General features: G+C 39.9%; 2 protein-coding genes across 7 annotated transcripts in view; one reads left to right on the forward strand and one right to left on the reverse strand.

Moving 5' to 3' along the window:
• Window positions 1–19699, reverse strand: part of LOC310895203 (uncharacterized protein) — a gene marked incomplete at its 5' end in the record, with an annotated part of 34419 nt that extends 14720 nt beyond the window's left edge. The window contains one exon of the mRNA XM_083826167.1: window positions 495–19699. Coding sequence (XP_083682293.1) covers window positions 18743–19699 — 957 coding nt within the window. The 3' untranslated portion in view covers window positions 495–18742. The remainder of the gene's footprint in view (window positions 1–494) is intronic.
• CDYL (chromodomain Y like) overlaps window positions 19538–20816 on the forward strand; it is a 106383-nt gene continuing 105104 nt past the window's right edge. For 4 of the 6 annotated variants that reach the window (XM_083826141.1, XM_083826140.1, XM_083826143.1 and 1 more), the window contains exon 1: window positions 19583–19721. Coding sequence is in view for 1 of the 6 variants with exons in the window: in XM_083826139.1 (XP_083682265.1) it covers window positions 19698–19721 (24 nt within the window). In the remaining 5 variants the exon portion in view is untranslated. Of the gene's footprint in view, window positions 19722–20816 lie in introns of all 6 variants that reach the window. The other 2 variants (XM_083826139.1, XM_083826145.1) reach the window with 2 other exon arrangements.

The following is a 20816-nucleotide window of genomic DNA, read 5'->3' on the forward strand; positions in this document are numbered from 1 at the left end:
GATAGACTTAGAAGGAGGGTAGGTGAACACACACCAAGGTGGACAGGTTGTCTCGTGTCGCTCAAGAACTAATGTGAAAATCTTTATTCATTTCCATTGGCTTCTCTCAGCGCATTGCCTATGGGTATGTATGAGCTATTTTGTATTTACTACAAAGGGGCTGAGGTCCCTTTCTCAGCTACTATCCATTTGAAATCAAGTAAAGAATCTAGGTCTCTCCCATACAGTCCTCTTACTGCACATGATTCAGAGTTGTTTGTCTCGTAGCCTATTATTCCTGTAGTCCCTCTTCAGCTTTACTATACAAACCTTTCTCATGGCGGCCAAACCAGCTTAAAGTGCTTTTATCCGCCCCTGCCTCGGGCGATTTGTTCCTGCTTTTGCATAGGAGTTAGATGCCCAGTTCACTTGTGCTAATATGACTTTCTGTGAGGCTGTTATAACCAGGACCAGCAACATGGTCTGAAGTTTAAAAAGAATCTGTGGTATTTTACCTTAATTCAAGTTTCTGGCAACAAGAAGGGTTGAAATATGATTGGAGATCTGAGCAGCAGAACTTGAAGTGAAGTTGTGCTGGCATGTAAGTCTTCCAGACCTGGAGAGTTATACATTTCACCTTTTCTCAATTAGATGTATGTATGTAGGCCTCTTCTTTTCTTCTTCATTCCTCAGCTCTGTAGTTACTACATTGCAATAAAATATTTTATTATTAGGTATATATTTTAAAGTACATGAATCTTGACTGGCGTCGTGTAAATAACATTAGTATAGCCTATGTACAAGTAAAACTAATGTTGTGGAATCCACTCTTTATTGGGGTAGCTCTCCTGAACCAATTGCTCAGGTAGAAAAGTTAACACACAAAAAATCCTATGCAGTCTGAAAGATAAAGCTGTCTGATATAGAATGCTGGTGTCTCAGATGGCCTTGGTTACAAACCTAACAATGCACTATCTAGCAGGAAGCTTCCTTGTGACATCCCTCAAGTGAATCCCAGTTACGCATCCTCATTGAAAACACTACTAAAAAGAAGGGAAAATGATTGCCACAAAACTTAGCTACTAAACTGCAGCCTAAACAGTGTTTCTTTATATCCTTACTGAATGTGAGATGTACCTATACTTAAAGTTGCTGAAAAATGATAGTACAAAAAAAAACCAAAAACATAAATTTGGATTTGTACCAAAAGATACAGGATTGAAATTGATGCTAGGGAATCACTGACAGCAAAGAAGGGATTGTTTTCCTACTATGAGCATTTCTGTGTGCAGGGAAATACAATATATACCACAAAAAGAAGCAGTAGTTTTAGAGAAGCTGTGGAGGGTAAGTTACACAAAGCTATGAAACAGAAGAGTGTTAGTACAGATAGAGCCTTTATTGTATTTAGCTAGCAACTGTCCCTAGGCTTTTCCAAAGAATGACATTTGGCCTAATAATTACTGAGTGAATTTTCCATGGAAGGGTAACAACCTTGCCGAATTTTAAGTCTTTGCTCAAAATTACTGGAGTATTAGACCTGGTTAGTTTTATTCTAACACAGAGGAAAAGAAACCACAAAGATTTTTTTTTTTTTCAAAAGAAATTTCCCACAGAAGCACAAACTAAAACAGACCTTTTGGAAAAGGGTAAGTCCAAATTTGAATCTAGACAGATTTTAAGTTTTTCAAAGTAAAAGACAAGTGGAAAAAAAAAACAAACACATAATGGAGCATGTCATGCCACTACTGTGGCAGCCTACAGCAAAAATGACATTTTAAAATTTAGTTTATACAACTTGAGATGTGCATTAAGCTATATAAAAATTATTTCATGAGCAAGGGGAGTACTAAGGAAGCTTGCTTTTCTGTTGGTTTCAATCCTTTATTCCTAAAAATCCACACCATACTAACATGACTTTCTCTCAGCAGTAATATGAGATTACCTACCTTGCTGCTGACTTCCACTACATTTTAGGGAGTTCTGAGAACTCTGTCCTTCTGTAAAATTTGTCTAAAATTATTTAACAGGTTTATAGGTCATTAGAGAGACTCTAACAGAAAATACCACGAGCTATAATTTATCAGGCTACCAAAAATAAACTCTTTTGTTTCCCAAGTAAGAAATTTCCTTTTAAGAGTGAGTGTTATGTTACATGTCTATATAGCAAGTAAAAACATAACTAGTTGGTGTAAAAGGTAATTTTCTCCTGTGTAGATAAACATGATAATCAGGTAATCTCAAGTCAACAAGATCTGAAGAAGCCAGGATGCTTCTTAAGAAACCATCTCAGATGAAATGCAGTAAATGACAGTCTGTGTATTCTCAGCTATGTAAATATAAATAAGTTAGCATTTAACTCATCGTGACAAACAGCTATACAATATTTCCAAATAAAATAACCATTATTAGTGACTAAAGGAACGTCTCCCTCTCACCATTATAGTGACAAGTTAAGATGAACATGAACAAGCTTTTAAAAAAAAAACTCATTGGAAAAATATATAATGTATAATGTATTATTTTCTCAGTTTTATTCAGAGGGACCTAACAAATAGATTACCAGTTGTTAAGTTATGCTTTTTTTTTTTTTTCCTGAATGCATTTTTTTAAATTGTTGTGGTCCTACATAAAATACTAAAATTATTTTGTTGAGAAGCCCGTAATTGTTTAATGATGTGGATGAAGGTCTTAAAATTTGGCAACTAAATAGCATCTGTGGCAGGGATGAACCTTTTGTAATCTCCCTGATGAGCTCTCACAATGATAAGTCTTTCATGAAACCCATTCTTTCCAGGTGCTCAGCAGTGCTTGGTCATAATTTGACAGCCACAGTCTCTTAGGAATTTTTCCACACTCATGTGCTGAGCTGGAAAATCCCTGCCACTGCCTCTCCAGGTTGCTGTAGAGCACTGTAGGAGCAGGCAACAGAGTTAAACCCAGGAAGACCATTCTTTGTGTTCTCAGTGTTTTTGTACTGCCAGGTCAGTATTAGGGAAAGAACTCATGAAACAGAAAGAAAAAGAAATGTCTGAAATGCAATATGTAGCAAAAGCTTGGAAATATATTGCTTGGGAACTTGGGTAGACATTAGGGACCAGGGAACAGGTTTTTCTTATTGGCAAATTGAGAAAAGGAAATCAGCTTCAGGAAAGGGAGATTTGAGACAAAAATAGCGAGGGAATGGGAAGACTGAAACAGAACAGAAAGTAGGAGATCCTGAGACTAACTACATAAAGAAACTGGACCAAGAATTCTGGTTTGGAGGATGAAAGGCTGGGAGATGGCAAGGAAGTAGACAAAAAGCTGGTAGAAATTGATAGCGGGACTGGGAGAAGAGACTGATTTTGTTTATGTTCAAAGAGAGTTAAACAGAAAAGGGTGTGGGGAGCAAAAGCAGCCTGGGAATAGCTAAGCACACTCACCAGGGCAGGAAACTGGTTGTGAGCCACAGCCGAAAACTGATTAGAACAGGAGCTGGGGAGTGGGGAGGCCGGAGTTGAGAGAAGAATCGTGGAACTGAAGACATATATTAGCTGACAATAAGCCAATAATGGAGAGACCATCCTAAGATTATAAAGAAAACAAAGACCTGAAAGACAGATTTGAGTGGATGGGGACAGCAAACAGCCAGCCATGGTGAACAGAGGAAAAACCTCTGCCTAGCAGAGCACACCCTGGCAGTGCTTAGACCTGACCCCATGTTTCTTGACTGTTAACATTCTTCTGCGTTGACAAGTACTTATGAAAATCACTAACATGCAGGCATCTCAGTATGTGGCTTTACATTTGGCTTAAGTGGATTTAAGACACACTGCCATTGAAAAGGATGAACATGCGTTCTCTCTTGCCTCTGGTTGCCTTTTCTTGCTTCAGCACTGAGGATTGTGGACCCACAATAAGAGTTGATGCAGTTTACAAATCTAACCAGGCACTAGATAGTATTTTGCAGAGGTAGTTTTCAGTAAGATCAGCAAGCTGGTCTGATTTATAGTGTTGCTACCTGATTACTCATACTAACAAAAGTTAAAATGGCAGAAGTTGCAGCAGAGACAGATGGGAATGTAGGGAACACCACCAGTCCCAATTTTTTTTGACTTTCTGGTCCTAGATCTACTTACACCAACCCTGAAATGATGCCCTCTTTCCCTGCTACTTGTCAACCATACGGAGATGGATAGCTTACTAGTACTAACTGCTACATACTAACTGAAATGGCAGCCGTCTCCTTTCAGTAACTAAAAATTTCAACCCTGATAGTTGTTGATAATACTGCAATCCGTATGATGCCACACAAACAGATCTTGGAGTTTTGTTTGTTTTTTTAATTCTCTAGAAAATCGAAAATGGAAAGATTTGTGTTAAATAAGCATTCTGAGATGAAGAAATGATACTGTTAATGTTGCCTTTTAGAAAAAAAAATATATCATTGTATAACTAAAAACAGTATCATAATGCCTATAAAAGTGTCCAATTAAGGCAACTAAGAGTTCTTGACTTAGCAAACTTTCATAATGTTCTTTTAATTTTTTCTGTGCATGTGAAGTAGTATACAAGCTGTTTTGAGTCTCTGCTTAAATATATTAGAAAGTCTAAGAAAAGGGAGAAAGAGTCATGGGTGTTTTGTATGTATAAGCAGGACAACTAAAGGTACCATAGCTAAAAGAGAGTAAAATGAAAGGCACTTACATCATACAGTTTTCCTGTAATAAAACTAAACACAGCAAGGATTCTTGAATATTCCCTTGGGGTTGCTTATTGGCACCTGCAAAGCTAAAAGAACTCTTTGTATTGTATTCATTATAACGTCTCTGTACCACTAAGAATAATGCAATAGTACTTTCTTTTTCACTCTGAGGGAGAAGGGGAAAAGTCAGTACTAACCAGCTTATTTAAATAACTCTAAATATTAATTACCTGAAATTCCATGCACACAGTTCATGTAGCTGTACTTAGAATTTGTGTGAATTCTATAAATTTGTTTTGTTTTGTTTTGTTTTGTTTTTTAATAGTTGACTAGAGAAAATGCCTAATACTTGCAAAAGATGACTCCAAGTAACAATCACTCTGCCTTTATAGGAAGTGGGCTTTGCTTTGGTAATTTAGATCAAAATCAACAAACTCAGGGAGGAAAGATATCCTTTGTACAGGCATGTCTACTTGGAGAGTTTGTACTTGCATAAAGTGAATTTGATTGGAGCAGAATGGCAGCTGCATTTGCAGAGCTGACTTCTCTGAGAATTATCTTATCAGGCTGGTAGCATTGGTTGAACTGACTCGATTTCACAAAGAAGCCTGAGAGGTGATGGTACTACTATCTTGATGGTCACAGCCTGGGTCACATCAGAAAACTGGACCAGCTAGTTGCAAAAATAACTGGATCAGTTGCAAAAAACTGGTTGCAAAAACAAGTTGGTCCGGACATAAGTGATTTTCTTTAGGTCGACTGGAACAGTCTACAAGAGACACCTTCCCTTTGCTACCCTTGATATCACCAAAGACAAGCAGGGTGATGAGTAGGATGATTTCTATTTGAACCTGCAAAGTTTTGATGGAATGACTTCGAGCTTTTTGTCTGATTTGTTTTTCCCACTTTACTCCCAATAAAAGATAGTTGTATTCATGTTCTCCAAGGATCTTGCCGATGGCAAGAAATAGTTTATAGGAATAACTATGGATTAGTTTCAATTTCTAGAGCCAAAAATCAGCTGGATGAACTGGAGATAGGAGACCTTAGGCCTTCATGAAATTTCATTCATAAGACAGAACAATGAGATTGATTCCAGCAGAAAAAGCATACCTTTGCACTTTACCAGGATTGTGGGTTAGCATCCCTTTCTACCAGAGCATTGTGCTAGTGTGCTAATTGAGGAAGATATTCATTTTGTTGTGGTTTGGAACCAATATATATATGATTTATATAATTTATATCATTGGTATAGGCTTAATACGCTTGTTTTGTGTCAGTCTACACATTAGAGGATCACTGCAACTGAATGTGTATCGATCAAAAGAACACCCTATATGTTGTTATTACAGAAACCTACAACAAAAACACAGCCTAAACAATTTTGTGGAAGTTGCAAAGTGCTTTGGACAGAATTGGACTTACCTGTAGATTGGGAAGAGAGTACTTAACACCAGTCTACATAGGTTGTCAGCATTACTTTATGCCCACTGCAATGATAGTGGAAATACCTGTGAATGTTAGTAGGTTTTAGAAGATGGTTTCTACCACTAGAGTAGCTGCTCCAAGAGAGTGTTTCCACTTAATTAGGAAGGAAAGCAAACAAACAAACGAACAAAACCACTTTGATTTGACGCATTTGAAAGGCTTGTTGAGTTCCACTCCAGGAGCACTTTCTGTGGGTACTGCTCTTTCCCAGAATCAGTTAGCAAAGACTCCGGTTGAAGGTATCAGAAAAAAAAAAATGTACAGGCTTTTTTGCCAAGTGTCATTATTTTCTGTGAATGAATTGCATTATCTGGTTTGAGTGTGTCACCAAACATGTCTTTCATACCTACACTTGTAGGTTGTGTCTAAAAAGGAAAGAAAGATCAACAGAAAATCTCTAAAGAGAAAATTTGATATTATTGATACTTTGAAAACCAGAAATGCCAAGGCTCTTTGACATAAGTCTGTAGTAGCTTGGTAGTGTGGACACTGCTGGGAATCTCTACTACATGTTTCTCAAGCCACCCTATAGAGAGCAAAAGTATAAAAAATCCAGTGTGAAAGGAGCCTTACTAATGATCTATACCAGAATGGACTTGAAAAGGATTTTTCAACTATGAATTCTTCAGTTAGGTTTGAAACAGATATGTTCTCTAACCTACATGCAGTTATAAAACTAAATTAAAATATGCTTTCTGAGCGAAAACATCTCCTGTGGTACCAGAAGGGGCTTACGTGGCATTGTTGGTGAATCCTGACATGTAACTGAGTAGCTCCAGAATTTAATGGACTGCGTTCCTGAGATCAAAATAATGATCACCTCCTATTTAAGATAGGAGGTCTAAATTGAATAAGAAGAAAGTACCTGAACTTGTATCCCCCAAATTGCAGTTGCAAAAAAAAAAAAAAAAAAAAAGTTTTGTTCTGTGTAGAATCAAAAAATTGGAATTTCACTTAGGAGTGAAAAGATTAAGTGAATTTCGTGCTATTTAAAGGAGACTTAACAGCCAGTTGTGAAAGCCAGGAAATAAAAATAGTGCCTTAAGTAGTTGATGAGGTCCTCAAGATTTAGAAGTGCCTGAAAACTATTCATAATGAGATTTGACTGGGACTGTTTGTCAATGAATGGAAGCCAAAGTTCACCAATCTTAGTCTTTTTTAACTCTGTACTTACTACTGTCAACAGGTAAGAAAGCAATACTTGAAAAAATGTAGGGATCCATTCACTTGTTCCTGCAGCATGCAGGAGAAAAGAGATGACAACAAATTTAAACAAAGCCTAAATCTAGATTAGTCTTTATTTCACAAATGGCAGGAATTCGGGATTAATACCAAGGAAGACAATGTTAGAAAGAAAATTAAAAATAAACACCTAAGAAATGACAAGAATTATCATTAAGCAGAGTTGCTGATCTTCCAGATTTTATATAAGTTAGTTGAGTGCTTAGGAATAAATCTTATTGTTACTTGATTATCATTCACAGTAAACCAAAGATTTTAATCTCCTATCAACCTTTACCTTGGTGGACACTTAACAGCCAGAACTAGAAATTCCCTTGAAGAATAGAATTGTTATCTTGTCTCTTCAGGAATAGGGTTTGTTTTCAGAAATAACATCCATATGAAGACTTTTTATTTTTGTTTTTATTTCCCAAGAACATTTATAATTGTCTAATGAGACTTAAATAGAAATTGGATTTCTTCAGGAAGCCTGAATCAGCAGAGCGTTAGTTTACATGTTGAAGACTATTTATAGTGGAGGGGAAAGTCTGTGTATGTGCATAGGTGTCTTGCTTTAAAGTTTATGTTCTGCTGAAAACAAAAATTCTTTTCTTTAAAATACTAAAATATGAAAACAAATTCTTACATTAGGCAGCACTTCAAAACCCAAGGATGTTAGCAGATATACGAAAACTCTTAAATATTTTTCATTTTGCCAGGAATAGCAGAGAGGCTGGATGTTAATCTTCATCTTTATATTCCCTTCATACCCTGAGATTCCAAATTAGCTGACATGTTTGAAAATTCTCCTCAAGCAGCTGGACAGAAAATAAACCTACTTAAAACCAACTTACTTTGTTCACTGCTACATTTTCATCATTAGGAATGCAATTGTCTTTCATGTTACTGAAAAAAATACCCATGATGAAAGCTAGCAAAAGCTTCTATGCAACAGAATAAATAAGAAGGTGGAAACAGAACTTTGAAACTACTTATCTTCAAAAACTATTGCATTATTTCATCCCTGTTAAGGACATAGTTACAGCTGTTCTCCTCTTTAACTTTCTGTAACTAAACTAGTATATTTCCTGATGTCACATTTTCATGCTAACACCAAGCACATATTTTAACAGACCTTAGAATACCAGATAAATCTAAAATTATTGGAACCAATTCTGTTTCATTCATGTGCCTCTGTTTATTTTATTTTTGCCAGATATTGTTTTCTTCTTACACAATGTAGTAGGAATGTGACTGTGACAAATGTGGGTGTGCCTTTGAATAATTTTTCAAGCTGTATTTAGATCTGTCCTTAATATGATGTTTCTGTACTATATACAAGGCACTGAGCACATTTGACTTTCATGTTTTGAGGTACATCATCACTTCCCAGTTCTGTCAGGTGACAGACACATACGTCTAAACACCTGGGTTAACCTTCTGTGGATGAGAGTATTCCCCAAATGAAGTTCTACTTTCATTGATATCCCCACTGGTTTTCAAACTCACTTGTGCAAGTCAGGTTATTTGACCTGAGATACTCTTTCAAAGTTGACTGTGTCAGTTGTTAGAAGTTGTCTGTCCTTTGGGGTGGGGGGGAGAGAATTGTGAGAAGCCATTTGATGACTATCAGCATGACTATGTTATTCCTGCATTCCTGCCTAACCCTATGAAGTGGATTGGATCCAGCTGGACCCTAACCAAAATTAAATAAAATATGCGCTTAGGCTCTTTGGTGTTTCTAAAATCCCCTTTTCTCTCATGCTTTATTCCAACTACTAATTAAAGGTGCCTTCTTTTAAGGGAGCAGTTTGTCAATATCAAAAGAAAAACAGGTGCCTGAAACCAGTCAGATCTGCAGGATGATAGGCATTAGTACATACAAGATAGTGCTTGCCTCCTGACTAAAAATAAAAGAAGAACAAGATTGCACACAAACACAAGCCCAGGATCAGACAAGTCAGGAGCCAGAGGTGAAGCCAGTCCTGTAACATTGAAAATGCCATGTCAGTTTTCTGGTAAAAGATAATAGCGATTCCACTGTCTGCTCTTAAACTTACAAATCTGAAACAAACAAACAAACGAACAAACAAAAACACTCAAAAAAACAAAACACAAACCACCTTTTGAGTTTATTACCCCTTGGATACAATGCATTCTTTACCCAAGAATGAATATTTTCCTTTAGTAAAATTATGTTTGCTGACATTTAGAAACTGCTTTATAAAACTTTGACCCTTTGAAGTCAATGAGAGTTTTATCACCTGACTTATGGAGTTTGTCCTTAAAACATTAAAAAAAAATCTGTTTCCTTTTACTATATGAAACTTAGCAATTATTTTCCTTGGTACCTTTCAAGTATACACAAGAACAACCAACACAAAGAATAAGATCTGGAGTAGGCCCTGAGCCCTCAACTTCTCCTATTTCATGCAGAAGCAGAAAAGTATCTTCTGTGATACCATATCCAGTTTCCTTTATGTGTTCCACATGACAGGTTCTCTAAATGCAGACAGGAAGATGAACAGTCCCTGTTCTCTTCTCTGGACTTAGATACTTTTAATAGAAATACAACCAATTTATGAAACTTGTCGTAATATATTTTTGATGGTTGATGTGTTTTTTTACTTGCCGTTCTGCAGAGCTTTGTGTAAGAAGTGTATTCCCTTGGGAAGTGCCAGTGTTCCAGCCTTTGTAGTTGTAAAAAATCCTTTATTGCACTTTAAAACTGCTTCCATATGCAGAAATAATTTTCAGTAGTTCTGTGGTCTTTTACAGGTATTAAGTCTTTGTCTTGCCTGAACCTTCAATTAGTTCATTCAAGTTAATTAGAGTGGCATGTGTAGGTACAAATGATAGAGACAACAATTACAGTACTCTTTTTCAGATTTTCAAAACTACACTTCAAATAGTTCCTGTCTGATATATGTATTATATTGATAGCACGTAACACTATGAAGTGATATATAAAGATGTTACCTTCTGCACTCACTTGGGATGACCAGTATAACTAACTCGTAACTATGCTATTTGTGAGTAATGGAATCATCCCATATTTATTTTATAAAAATCTTTATACTATGTAGTATTTATGCATGCCTGTGCTGATCCGAGATTGTATCTTTGGGGAATACATTACATGCTATGCTATACTGTTTTTATTATAGGCAATACATATAGCAATGCCTACAGTTAACGCTGCTTGACACTTTCTGGAATAAGACACTTTTATATTGTTATCTTTGCTAAATTTAAGCCATTTGGATTACTGCTTTTCAAGTTGGATACATGCCTCTTGACAAATTCTTTAAAGGAATATTTCACCTAAAAAGATTCTGCTTGGAGCTTTTTGTTTTCCCCAGAACAATATTCATGATAAGTATGTTCTTCTTTGTATAGCTTCTGTAGCTTCTCCTTATTGGGTAGTGCCAACAATACAGCTTGATAACTGCTTGACTCCTTGAGGAAGTACTCACTGGAGTGTGCTCATATCTCCTTTGTTCACTCGTTTTACTTACTGCCTCATAGTGATCTAAGGGTAAATTAAAAAAAAGGTAGATACAGGGAATGGTTAATGGCAAGAGTTCCTTCCAGACTACAGATGTGACCAGTTGTGGAATTTCAGTTAGTACAATGTGACATAAATACACAAACATGGTTGACATTTAATTAGTTTATCGGTTTGATTAGACATGGCTTTGGACTTTTTTTAAAGAAAAATGAGTATTATGCTGCAACACAAAAGTTATTAATGACAAAATAAAAGATATGCCATGTGCCTGTGTTAATGCTTGACCTTCCAGAAGAAAAGTCATTCCCATTGCATTGTATAAAGACATAGATAGAAATGTATCCATGCTTTGACAATGCACAGTTTCCTTGTGTGAAGACAATGAACACAGCTCAAGATGATACAGAGGCTTGATGCCAAAACCAAATGTTTACTAGTGTATTACCCTTGTCTATTGACAGCAAAACTTGAAAAATGATACCGAAAGATCCCCAACTACCAGCTGCTACTAATTAACAGAGCAAATCCAGTAGAACTCAACCTATCCTAACACAGGCAAACTTCCGGAACTAGGCCTTTTGTTCCAGTGCCACCAATCTAAACAACAAGGCTCCTGACTGCATGCACCAACCTTTGTTAGTGAGGGCTACCTGAAAAGAGGGAAATTTCATGAGTCTGCAAGTTCAGATTTATTAGTTCTCAGCTGCAAAACATCCATCTGTAAATTGACCTAAGAAGAGAAGTCAAGTTGAATTAAGCTCCCATGTTAAAAGATCATATTGTCATAGTCTATCCCTAGGAAATAGAATAAATTTTATTTTCAGAGGCAATGCTGAATAAGTCTCGAGAAACTATAGCAATTGTTTTGATCTCTAGTATCACCGTGATTGTTGCAAAAGGTTAATAACTCATCTATGAACCATCAGTCAGATCAGTAAACCCTCTGTACAACTTCAACAAAAGATAAGGAACAAAATGAAGAGCATTCAGACAACTTCCTCTTCTACTTTGTCACAATTTTACGAAGCTATATGCTGACAGGGCCATACTTCCCCCAAAAAAGAACTCTTCAGGAACCACCTCCAAGAAACTATATAAATTGTCCCACTAAAGATTCCTTACCTTTTGCAGCTCTTCCTTTATGGAAGACAACATTGTTTTAGTTCAGACTATACTGAATTCACAGTCAAATTTCTAGTCTAATGCTGAATCAAGTCAGACACTTTACTTTGCCCTCCCTATGCTGAATGGCAGTTTGCCTATTTATTTATTTATTTTTGCTAAGAATGGTGTTTCAAACTCCAGTCCTAACTGATTAAAATAATATTCTTATATATTAATATAATTTTGGTGAGATATACTGGTAGAACTAGGCTACACTACAGTGGAACAGATAAGTCTACTTTGTGATGATTACACAAAGTCTAAATTTAATCTGCTGTCTAGAAAGCCTTGCCCTAGACAGTCAAGGGAAATGAAGTAGTAGGTCATTTCTAGACCTATATTCCCAGTACTGGGTGGAAGGCAAAGAACCAGACCTAAGAAGCCGATCCCATGGCTGTTTATTTCTTCATCACCTTCTTCAGACAATATTTTGCATTTCTATGAGCTGGAGGAAAGAAAGGATCATGATCTGTGCCATTCTCTCACAAACTCTAGTTGAAACATCACAACACTACTTGATATGCTGAGATTACTGTGTTAAATTACTCTTCTGGACACAGAAAAATACAGGGTTAAATCTTGAAACTGAAACAAACAAACAAACCAACAAATCCATAGATCTTTGACCCATTTCAGATCTGCAAAAACTGTTAGATCAGAAAGTTCATAATTTTTATTCCTAACGATGCCTTACTATTGCTTTAGGAGAGAGCTTTCCTCTGCATTTTCCAGTTTTCCTTTTTTCAGTTATTTAAGAAAAAGGAAAAAAAAAAAGTTTGGTCAAGTCAAGCTTTTGATTTTTCCTTTCTGTTAGGAAAAAACAATGTTTGTTAATCTTTCTAAAATTATCAAAAGGAATACCCTGTTCTTTCTCAATATCTAAAAATGCCCTTACCACAGAGAACAGCTAATATTTTGTCACTCGGACTAAGATTCTTTTCTCTTGTCAACACTGGTTATAGGATTTTGAAAATGCTTGATATGCCATGCTGAGAAAAAATCTTGAAGATTTTTAAGTTTTGGAAAAATTAACTTGTAAATGTCATACTCATAACCTGGGGAAAAAAAATAGTTCTTTATGAACACATATCAATGTATCCTGCATGAGCTATATTGGAATATCTACCTCTTAAAGATCTGTAGGGTTCTTTGTATTCACTATGAAAGCACGTAATTTCAGCTGCCTATACTCTCCACATATTAATGACTTTAAAAATGTATTTAGTCATGAGAAGGAAAATTAAAGGTTCTAGATGAAAGGAAATAAAGGCTAGCTTTCAGAAACAGAACCCACTTTTACATCAGTTCTCAACCTACTTCTTTCTTAGTTTATGGCATCTCCTTTCAAACATTTAAGAGGACCTAATTTAATTTTCAGGTAATGCTGTCTTCATAATGATCATTACTTTGACTATGAGAATAAGCAAACTGATCAGCCATTTAAAGAGTTCTGTAAGAATAAAATCATCCTTCAGCTTCATTCCATGCTTCCATCCCAACACAACCATTAAGGTAGGATTTTGTTTTCTGAATTGTTTTGTAAACTGGTTCTCATCCTTGCCAAGGCAAGAGAAGCTACATTACAGTGGTAAGATTGCGCCAGTTTGAATAGGACCAAGGCATTCAAGGAAGCAGCTAAAACTCTGATGTGGATGTCAACATCTAGGCTCTGCTGGTGACCAACGGGGTGAGCTGAAAGGAAGAACAATGTGATTGCAAAGGATGTTTTTTCTTTTCTGTTATATTTCCAGTTTGGGGCTTTTAAAGATAAACTTTCTGAAAGTTAGGTAATACCTGTACACGTTCGCTGTCTGTGTGCATGCTTGCTCTTCAGTCAGCTACTCACATCACCGTTCTATGGAGCTTTTGCCTCATTCATGGCACAGAGCAACTTCTAGGAATGAATCAGGGATGTGTGGCAGACAGATTTGCCAGGGATGTAAACAGAGTAAATGGATTTCCATTACTATTGACTGCATGGCTCCCATAGTCCGGGCTAGGTCTGTCCCTGTGTAATGATGGAAGCTGTTGTATTTCAGATTCCAGTGTCATGTGTTGCAAAACTAGAAAGGCTGGTAGTGAAAGAGGTAGGAGAACGCAGGAAGAGAAAAGCAGGTCCTATAGATAAAAGATGCATTTTGTCCCTTGAGATTATAATTTAGTCCTACTTCTGTCACGGAGATTTAACTTGATACTAAGCAAGTCATTTAAAGCATAATAGCCAAGGATGTCTTCTCTATATATCTTTGGAGATTCAATTCAAGATGTTGGGCACCCAGATGGAGTTGCACAAGTATTTACACCTGCAACTCATATCAATAAAAATGCACCTTTAAACGTATAAACTACTATATATAGATGAGGTGAAATGGCCTCAAGTTGCACCAGAGGAGGGTTAGGTTGGATATTAGGAGAAGTTTCTTTACTGAAGGGGTTGTGAGGCATTGGAACAGGTTGCCCAGGGAAGTGGTTGAGTCACCATCCCTGGAGGTCTTCAAGAAATGTGCAGATGAAGAACTTAGTAGCACGGTTTAGTGGTGGACTTGTCAGTACTAGGTTAAATGTTGGACTAGATGATCTCAGAGGTCTTTGCCTACCTGAATGATTCTATGATTCTATGGCTCTATGGTATTATCGTAGGTACTTAAATCTAGGCCTTTTTAATGGAGCAGCAGATATCTCTGACAATTTTGACTTTAATTTCTTGTCTCAGTTCTACATGGGTAGAGGATGGATTACAATACAAATTCAATTCATGGGTAGATTGTGAAGAAAAATTAATGTTTGTTAACAAAAATTATTGAAGTCCACAAGAAAACAGTCGAGCATCTGCTAACATTTTTGAAAGCAAGAATCTGGGGAAATAAACTATGTCCTTTTGTATAAAGAGCTAGATATGATGATAATAAAATGTACAAAAATTACTGTTAATCTATTACTATAAGTAATGACTATCATTGTTTTCTTCAGTTATTTACATATGATTATGTTACAGTCTTAATCTAATCCTAAAGTCAATGTTTTTCAGATCAATGCAAATCATGTTTTAGTAGTTTAGAGAATAAGGAGACTCCATCTTCTAGACTTTCACTTTAAGAATCTTGTTTAACAGCCATTCTTTTAGGTGATTCCATTTTTCACAACGTGTCACAGAACAAAAAAACATCTTTCTGCCTCAAACCACCTCTGTTTAAGCCGCCCCTACTACAAAATGGGAAACATAATTCCCTGCTCTGTGTTGAAATTATAGATACAGATTTCAATAAATGTGTTTTGTTGTTGTTATTTTACCTAGCATTTGTAATTGTTTATTTTAACTTAAATATCCCAAGACACTTAGAAGACAAGAGAATGAGACAGAGATGAGAAAGAGGTGGGGAAAGGAAGAGGAATAGAAATTTCAAGAGACTATCAGAGTACAAGGATGAACCATATCCTAGGAGTTAAGATGGCAAATAAGAATAGGACCAAAATATAAAGTGAAAATATTAGGGGCAAATGGATATTATATACTACATATCTAATCTTTCAACTTTGTTTGGTTAACATGTTGTTTTAAATCATCCAGTTGTCTTAAATGAAAAAGACAAGATCATACAAATGTGAGTAGAATTCATCTTACCTTTCTTTAGGCAGTTGAACGACAGGTATCATACTTTCAATCAGCAAAAATTCAGCCAACATAGTCAATCAAATTTAGAGTGCAATTCACCTGGCCAGACATAGGCAGCTATCTAAGATGAGATGAAGCATGCCCTGAATTCCATTGACTATGCTGGCTAGCTTTTCAGTGACTGTGAAAAAGTAGCACAGGATGAGAGAGATGTGGACATACTGGAAAATGTCCAATGGAGGGCCACCAGGAAGATCAAGGGACTGGAGCACTTCTCCTATAAGGAGAGGCTGAGACAGTTGGGACTGTTCAGCCTGGAGAACGGGAGGCTCAAGGAGGATCTTATCAGTGTGTATGAATACCTGGAGGATACAATGAGATGGAGCCAGGCTCTTTCCAGTGGTGCCCAGTGCCAGGACAAGAGGCACAAACTGGAACACAAGAAATTCCATCTGAACATCAGGAAGCACTTCTGTACTGTGTGGGTGACAGAATAGGTTTTCCAGAGTGGTCGTGGAGTTTCCCTCTTTAGAGATCTTCAAAAGCCATCTCGATGTGGTCCTGGGCAACCTGCTCTAAGGTGCCTCTGTTTGAGCAGGAGGGTGGACCAGATGGCCTCTACAGGTCCCTTCCAACCCTAAACATTCTGTAATACTGTGATTCCATGATATAATTTGATCAGAAGTTAATATCTATAGCGTAGACCATCGCATTTGACCTTATCAGTTACACCTTTTGAAATCCTTCAGGTAATCACTGACCACATCTCAACTACTAAATGCTTTATTTCCAAGTTCTACTCCCAAGTATATATTAAAAAACAAAAACAAAAACAACAACAAAAAACTTAAAATGACCGATCAAAAGTTACTGATAGTCACCTTAATGTCAAGAGTTATGATCTTGTGGATAAATGTCTGCATATCAAATATGGCTGAGATGCCTTGGTCAGAGCAGTTTCTGGAAGTGTAGACCCATTGCCATCTAATACAGACCTCTATGATATTTTCACTAATGCCAACTTTTAGGCAGCTATGGTCTAACACTGTAACTATTTCAAATTCAGCCATTCCACCATCAATGAAGATCTTTATAGACATTTCAGTGGCACACGGTGATATTGAAATGGAGTTGACCTTTTTAAATGAATGTGATTCCATGATCTGTACCTTGTCCATAAATTTAAACACTCTGCTAAATAGAAGAATGATTGTCCCGACATTTGCCAAGACTGCCACTACAGGCAGTTGTCTTCTTCAAACTGGAAGCACTGTATGCTAAAACTTGTGTGTTTTCACATTGTCTGATTCTTACCAAGACTGGGTTAACCAAGGCTATTTCACCCACCTCTAAGAACATGCCCTGCTACTCTCAGATTTCAAACAGGCCTGGCTTTTCACTTTTCCTAGACTGCTCAGTAACTGTATTCCATACAATCTCTTTACTAGTAACATCGATATGCCAAGTTAATAGAGCCTTTTACAAAGTTGCTGTAAAGTTTCATTTTAACAACAAAGATTGTTTAATAAAAAAGGCAGATAAAAAAGATACATCCTGCCTCAGTGAGGAAAGTGTGAAACACTTTAAAATATTAGAAGGAAATGCTGATCTAGACAATTTACCACACACAACTTTTAGATAACTCGATTTTTTCTAGAAAGAGCAAGAAGAGATCAAGCTATCATGAAACTTAATGACTTAATGTAACAAAATCCAAATGCAAAACCTTGACACCAATCACAAAACTTAGTACTTCTCAGATGCTTGAACTACAGCAGTATCACATGGTATTTTTGAACAGTATGGCCGATTCACCTGGGAAGTCTCATAAAGCAACAAGGACAAAAGGTTAGAATAGGCGGCAAAGAAGAATTAATGGCACTGCAAGCAATGAATACGTGTAAAAGAACGTCCTTCACTGAAGATGAAATGTGGAGGGTGGTTGAAATATTTAAAATTAGTAATAACTCTGAGCTTTTGTTGTTTCCATGAAGTACTAAAAATAGAGCAGTACTGATGAACTGTATTTCTTTTTAGTCATCCAGAAGAACAAAACACCTAGGATCTGTTTGACTACAACGTTAAAACAGAAAAGAGGGGGCAAAAAAAAAAAAAAAAAGAGCTTTCTGCCTTCTATGCTTATGCCTCGCAAGCAAAGTAACGTCTTCAGCAACCATTGCTGCCAACCTTTTGCCTAAACATGACTACAGAATACTTTAAAAGGCTGTCCTTCAAAAGATGGCTACAACAACAATGGTATGCTGTGTAGAGCTCAAAAAGGATTCAGACCACAGCCCAGAAACTGTGAGTGAATGCTCACCTCAGGGTCAAGAGGAAGGCAATCACAGAGGTCCTAGACCTCAACCATGTCCATTTCTTACACAGGCCCATACTTTGGTCAATGATCCTGTCACTGAACAGCCCCCTTTTACACCACCTAGGTTAAGCCCAGCACTTGAAGACCTCAAGAAATGGCTTATAGACCAATCTTTATAGACCAACTCTTCATAGGCTAGTTAGGAAATTACAGAAGTACCAAAGGTAGCAGACATTATGTCTATGGAAATGGTGTCCATCTGGCAGTCCACTACCAGATTTTCAGTCATCTAGAAGAAGAACGTTGGCCTGGAGGAAGTGATCTATTGGTCACGAAGAATGGATGGGTAAACCACATCTCCAAAAGGAATTTCCAGTTCTTTCTGTATAAATCATCCAAATCCCATAAGTAGATCGACATTTTCTGAATGGATACTTCCTGGACAGTGGTCCAAAACTCATTTATCAAAGTAGAATATTGAGGGGTGTCTTCATTTTTGAGAAATGTTTTTGCAAGTCTTTGGCAAAAAAAAAAAAAAAAAAAAGAAGCAAGAAGTAACTTGATCAAAAATTTGTTGAGTCAGTGTGTGGGTTGACTACACGAATGGGATGAACTCTGCTTTAACTTGTGCTGTTCTGCAGCAGAGTACAGCTTCCTGGTGCGGTGTGGGATGAGAAACTCACCTGGACAAGTGCCTCGGTGTGATCAAGCGTGTCAAGGATGGCTCTTGCCCTGACCTTGTTTCGTGTCCCCCCCCAGCCCTTACAAGACCAGGAGGGCCATCTTGCAGAACATGCCCCTGAAGGAGTCACACTTCGCGTCCACCTTGGCACAGCCGGCCGTCCAGCTCACCGAGTTAAACCGACCACGGGGCACCTTCTCTGCACAGCTTCCTCTGGAAGCGCCCCAAAGGGCACCCACAGGACACTCGAACATCGGCGGGGCCTTCCCCGCTCTGCAAACTCCGCGGGCATGGCGAGGAGGAGGAGGAGGAGGAGGAGGAGGAAGAGGAGGAGGAAGCACGGCGGCGGGGTGTCGTGTGTGCGTGTGTCCCCCACAAGCCCGCGCCCGTCCCGCGGGCGGCCCCAAGCCCAGCTGGGCAGACAATGGGAGATCAAAGCGGGGGGAGGAGGAGGAGGAGGAGGAGGAGGAGGAGGAGGAGGAGGAGGATGGTGCCGGGAGGGAGGCGAGGCGGAGCGGCGGCGGTGCGGCGCCCTCTCTGCACTCGATTAGTGTTCCTGGGGAGGGAGCGAGCGGGCCGGGCCGGGGACGGAGGGCTTGGGGGGGGCGGGTGCGCGCGCGGGGCGCCGCCGCGTGCGCGCGCGCGTGAGCGAGTGCGCGTCCGCGTGCGCGCGCGCCCGCGGGAGGTGGCGAAGGGGGGGGTGGGGGGGGAGTAGAGCGCGAGGGCGCGCTCGCGATCGGGGCGCGAGCCGCGTTGCGCAGCTGCGGTGCGCGCAGCCCCGCCGCCAGCAGCAGCGGCAGCTCAGCGGCATTCAGCGAGCGGGGCTGCTGGTTGCGCTGGAGAGAGACGCGCGGGGCGGAGGAGGAGGAGGAGGAGGAGGGGGAGGAGGAGGAGGAGGAAGAAGAGAGGAGCAGCAGGAGGAGGAGGAGGAGGAGGGAGACGGAGGAGACGGGGGAAGAGGAGGCCACACGGCCACCAACTGAAACAAAGTATTCGCGAGCCCGCACCCAACTCCACCTTGTGAGGCTCCCCAGCATGGCTTCCGAGGAACTCTACGAGGTAACAGCCCCCCCGCCGCCGGCCCCGGCCCCGCCGGCCACCCCGCCGCACCCCGCCCCGCCCGCGGCTCGCCTCGCCCCGTGTCACCCCCACTTGCTGGGCCCCGGCCCGGCTTCCCCCGGGGGGAGGACGGAAGGAGGGCAGGCGCCCGAGTGCTGCCGCCCGTGGCCTGCGCGGCCCCCCCGGTCCCCTCCGGTCCCGCCCGGACCCCGCCGGTCCCCCCGCGGTGCCCCCGGTCTCCTGGAGCAGCGCTGACAGCCGCCGCCGCTCGTCCCCGGGGCGAGCGCGCCACAGCGGCGTGCAAAAACGCGTGCAAAGCCGAGTTAGCGCCCGGGTCCGGAGCCGGGCTGCGTGTGTGTGTGCGTGTAAAGGGGGGGGGGGGTGCGCTTCTCCCTCCCGGCGCCGTCCCCGCACCGAAGTCGTGTGCCACCATCCTGCGCGCCGCGATGGGAAACGCGAAAATCGCAACTCGCCCCGCTCCGGCGGTCCGGGCACGGCTGCCGGAGGAGCCGGGGGGCTCCAAGTTGAGGCTCCCACACGCTGGCCCTCGCCCGGCGGTCGGGAGGCGGCTGAAGGGCACGCTGGCACCAGAGGAAGGTTTTGGGGTGGTGGCGGGGGGTGCGGTGACAGCCCAACTTCGAATTTCCTGTCCTGTGTGTGGCAATTTCACATCCTTACCCTTAATTGAAAGGCATCATGGTCCTCTTGGATTTAACTTCCTTGTTTTTATTTTTACGAGAAGTCATCCCTGGGAGTGAAAAGTGGAGGCCGTTTCGGAGCCTTTCTTGTCTTTTGGGTAAATGGGTAGTCACCCCAAGACAAAAATGTGTTTATTGCATGGTTAGTAGGCATCCAGGCATCGATTTATAAAAAAAAAATAATATTTATATTCAGAGGCTGGATTGCTAAGGTCAAAGGAGACGGGCGGCCTTCAGGACGCTTGACAGAAGGAGAAGCCTTGCTGTGCATGCTGTTGGTGCGCAGGTATCTCCTCGTAGTGGCATTACACCCATGCCACCGTGGGCGAACAGACCCGTATAAGCCAGTGAAGGGTACCACATGTGCGCTTACGTTTTAAGCAAGTTGAAGGCTGAA

This window comes from Anser anser (assembly GCF_964211835.1).
Source record: "Anser anser genome assembly, chromosome: 2".
Classification (NCBI taxonomy): domain Eukaryota; kingdom Metazoa; phylum Chordata; class Aves; order Anseriformes; family Anatidae; genus Anser; species Anser anser.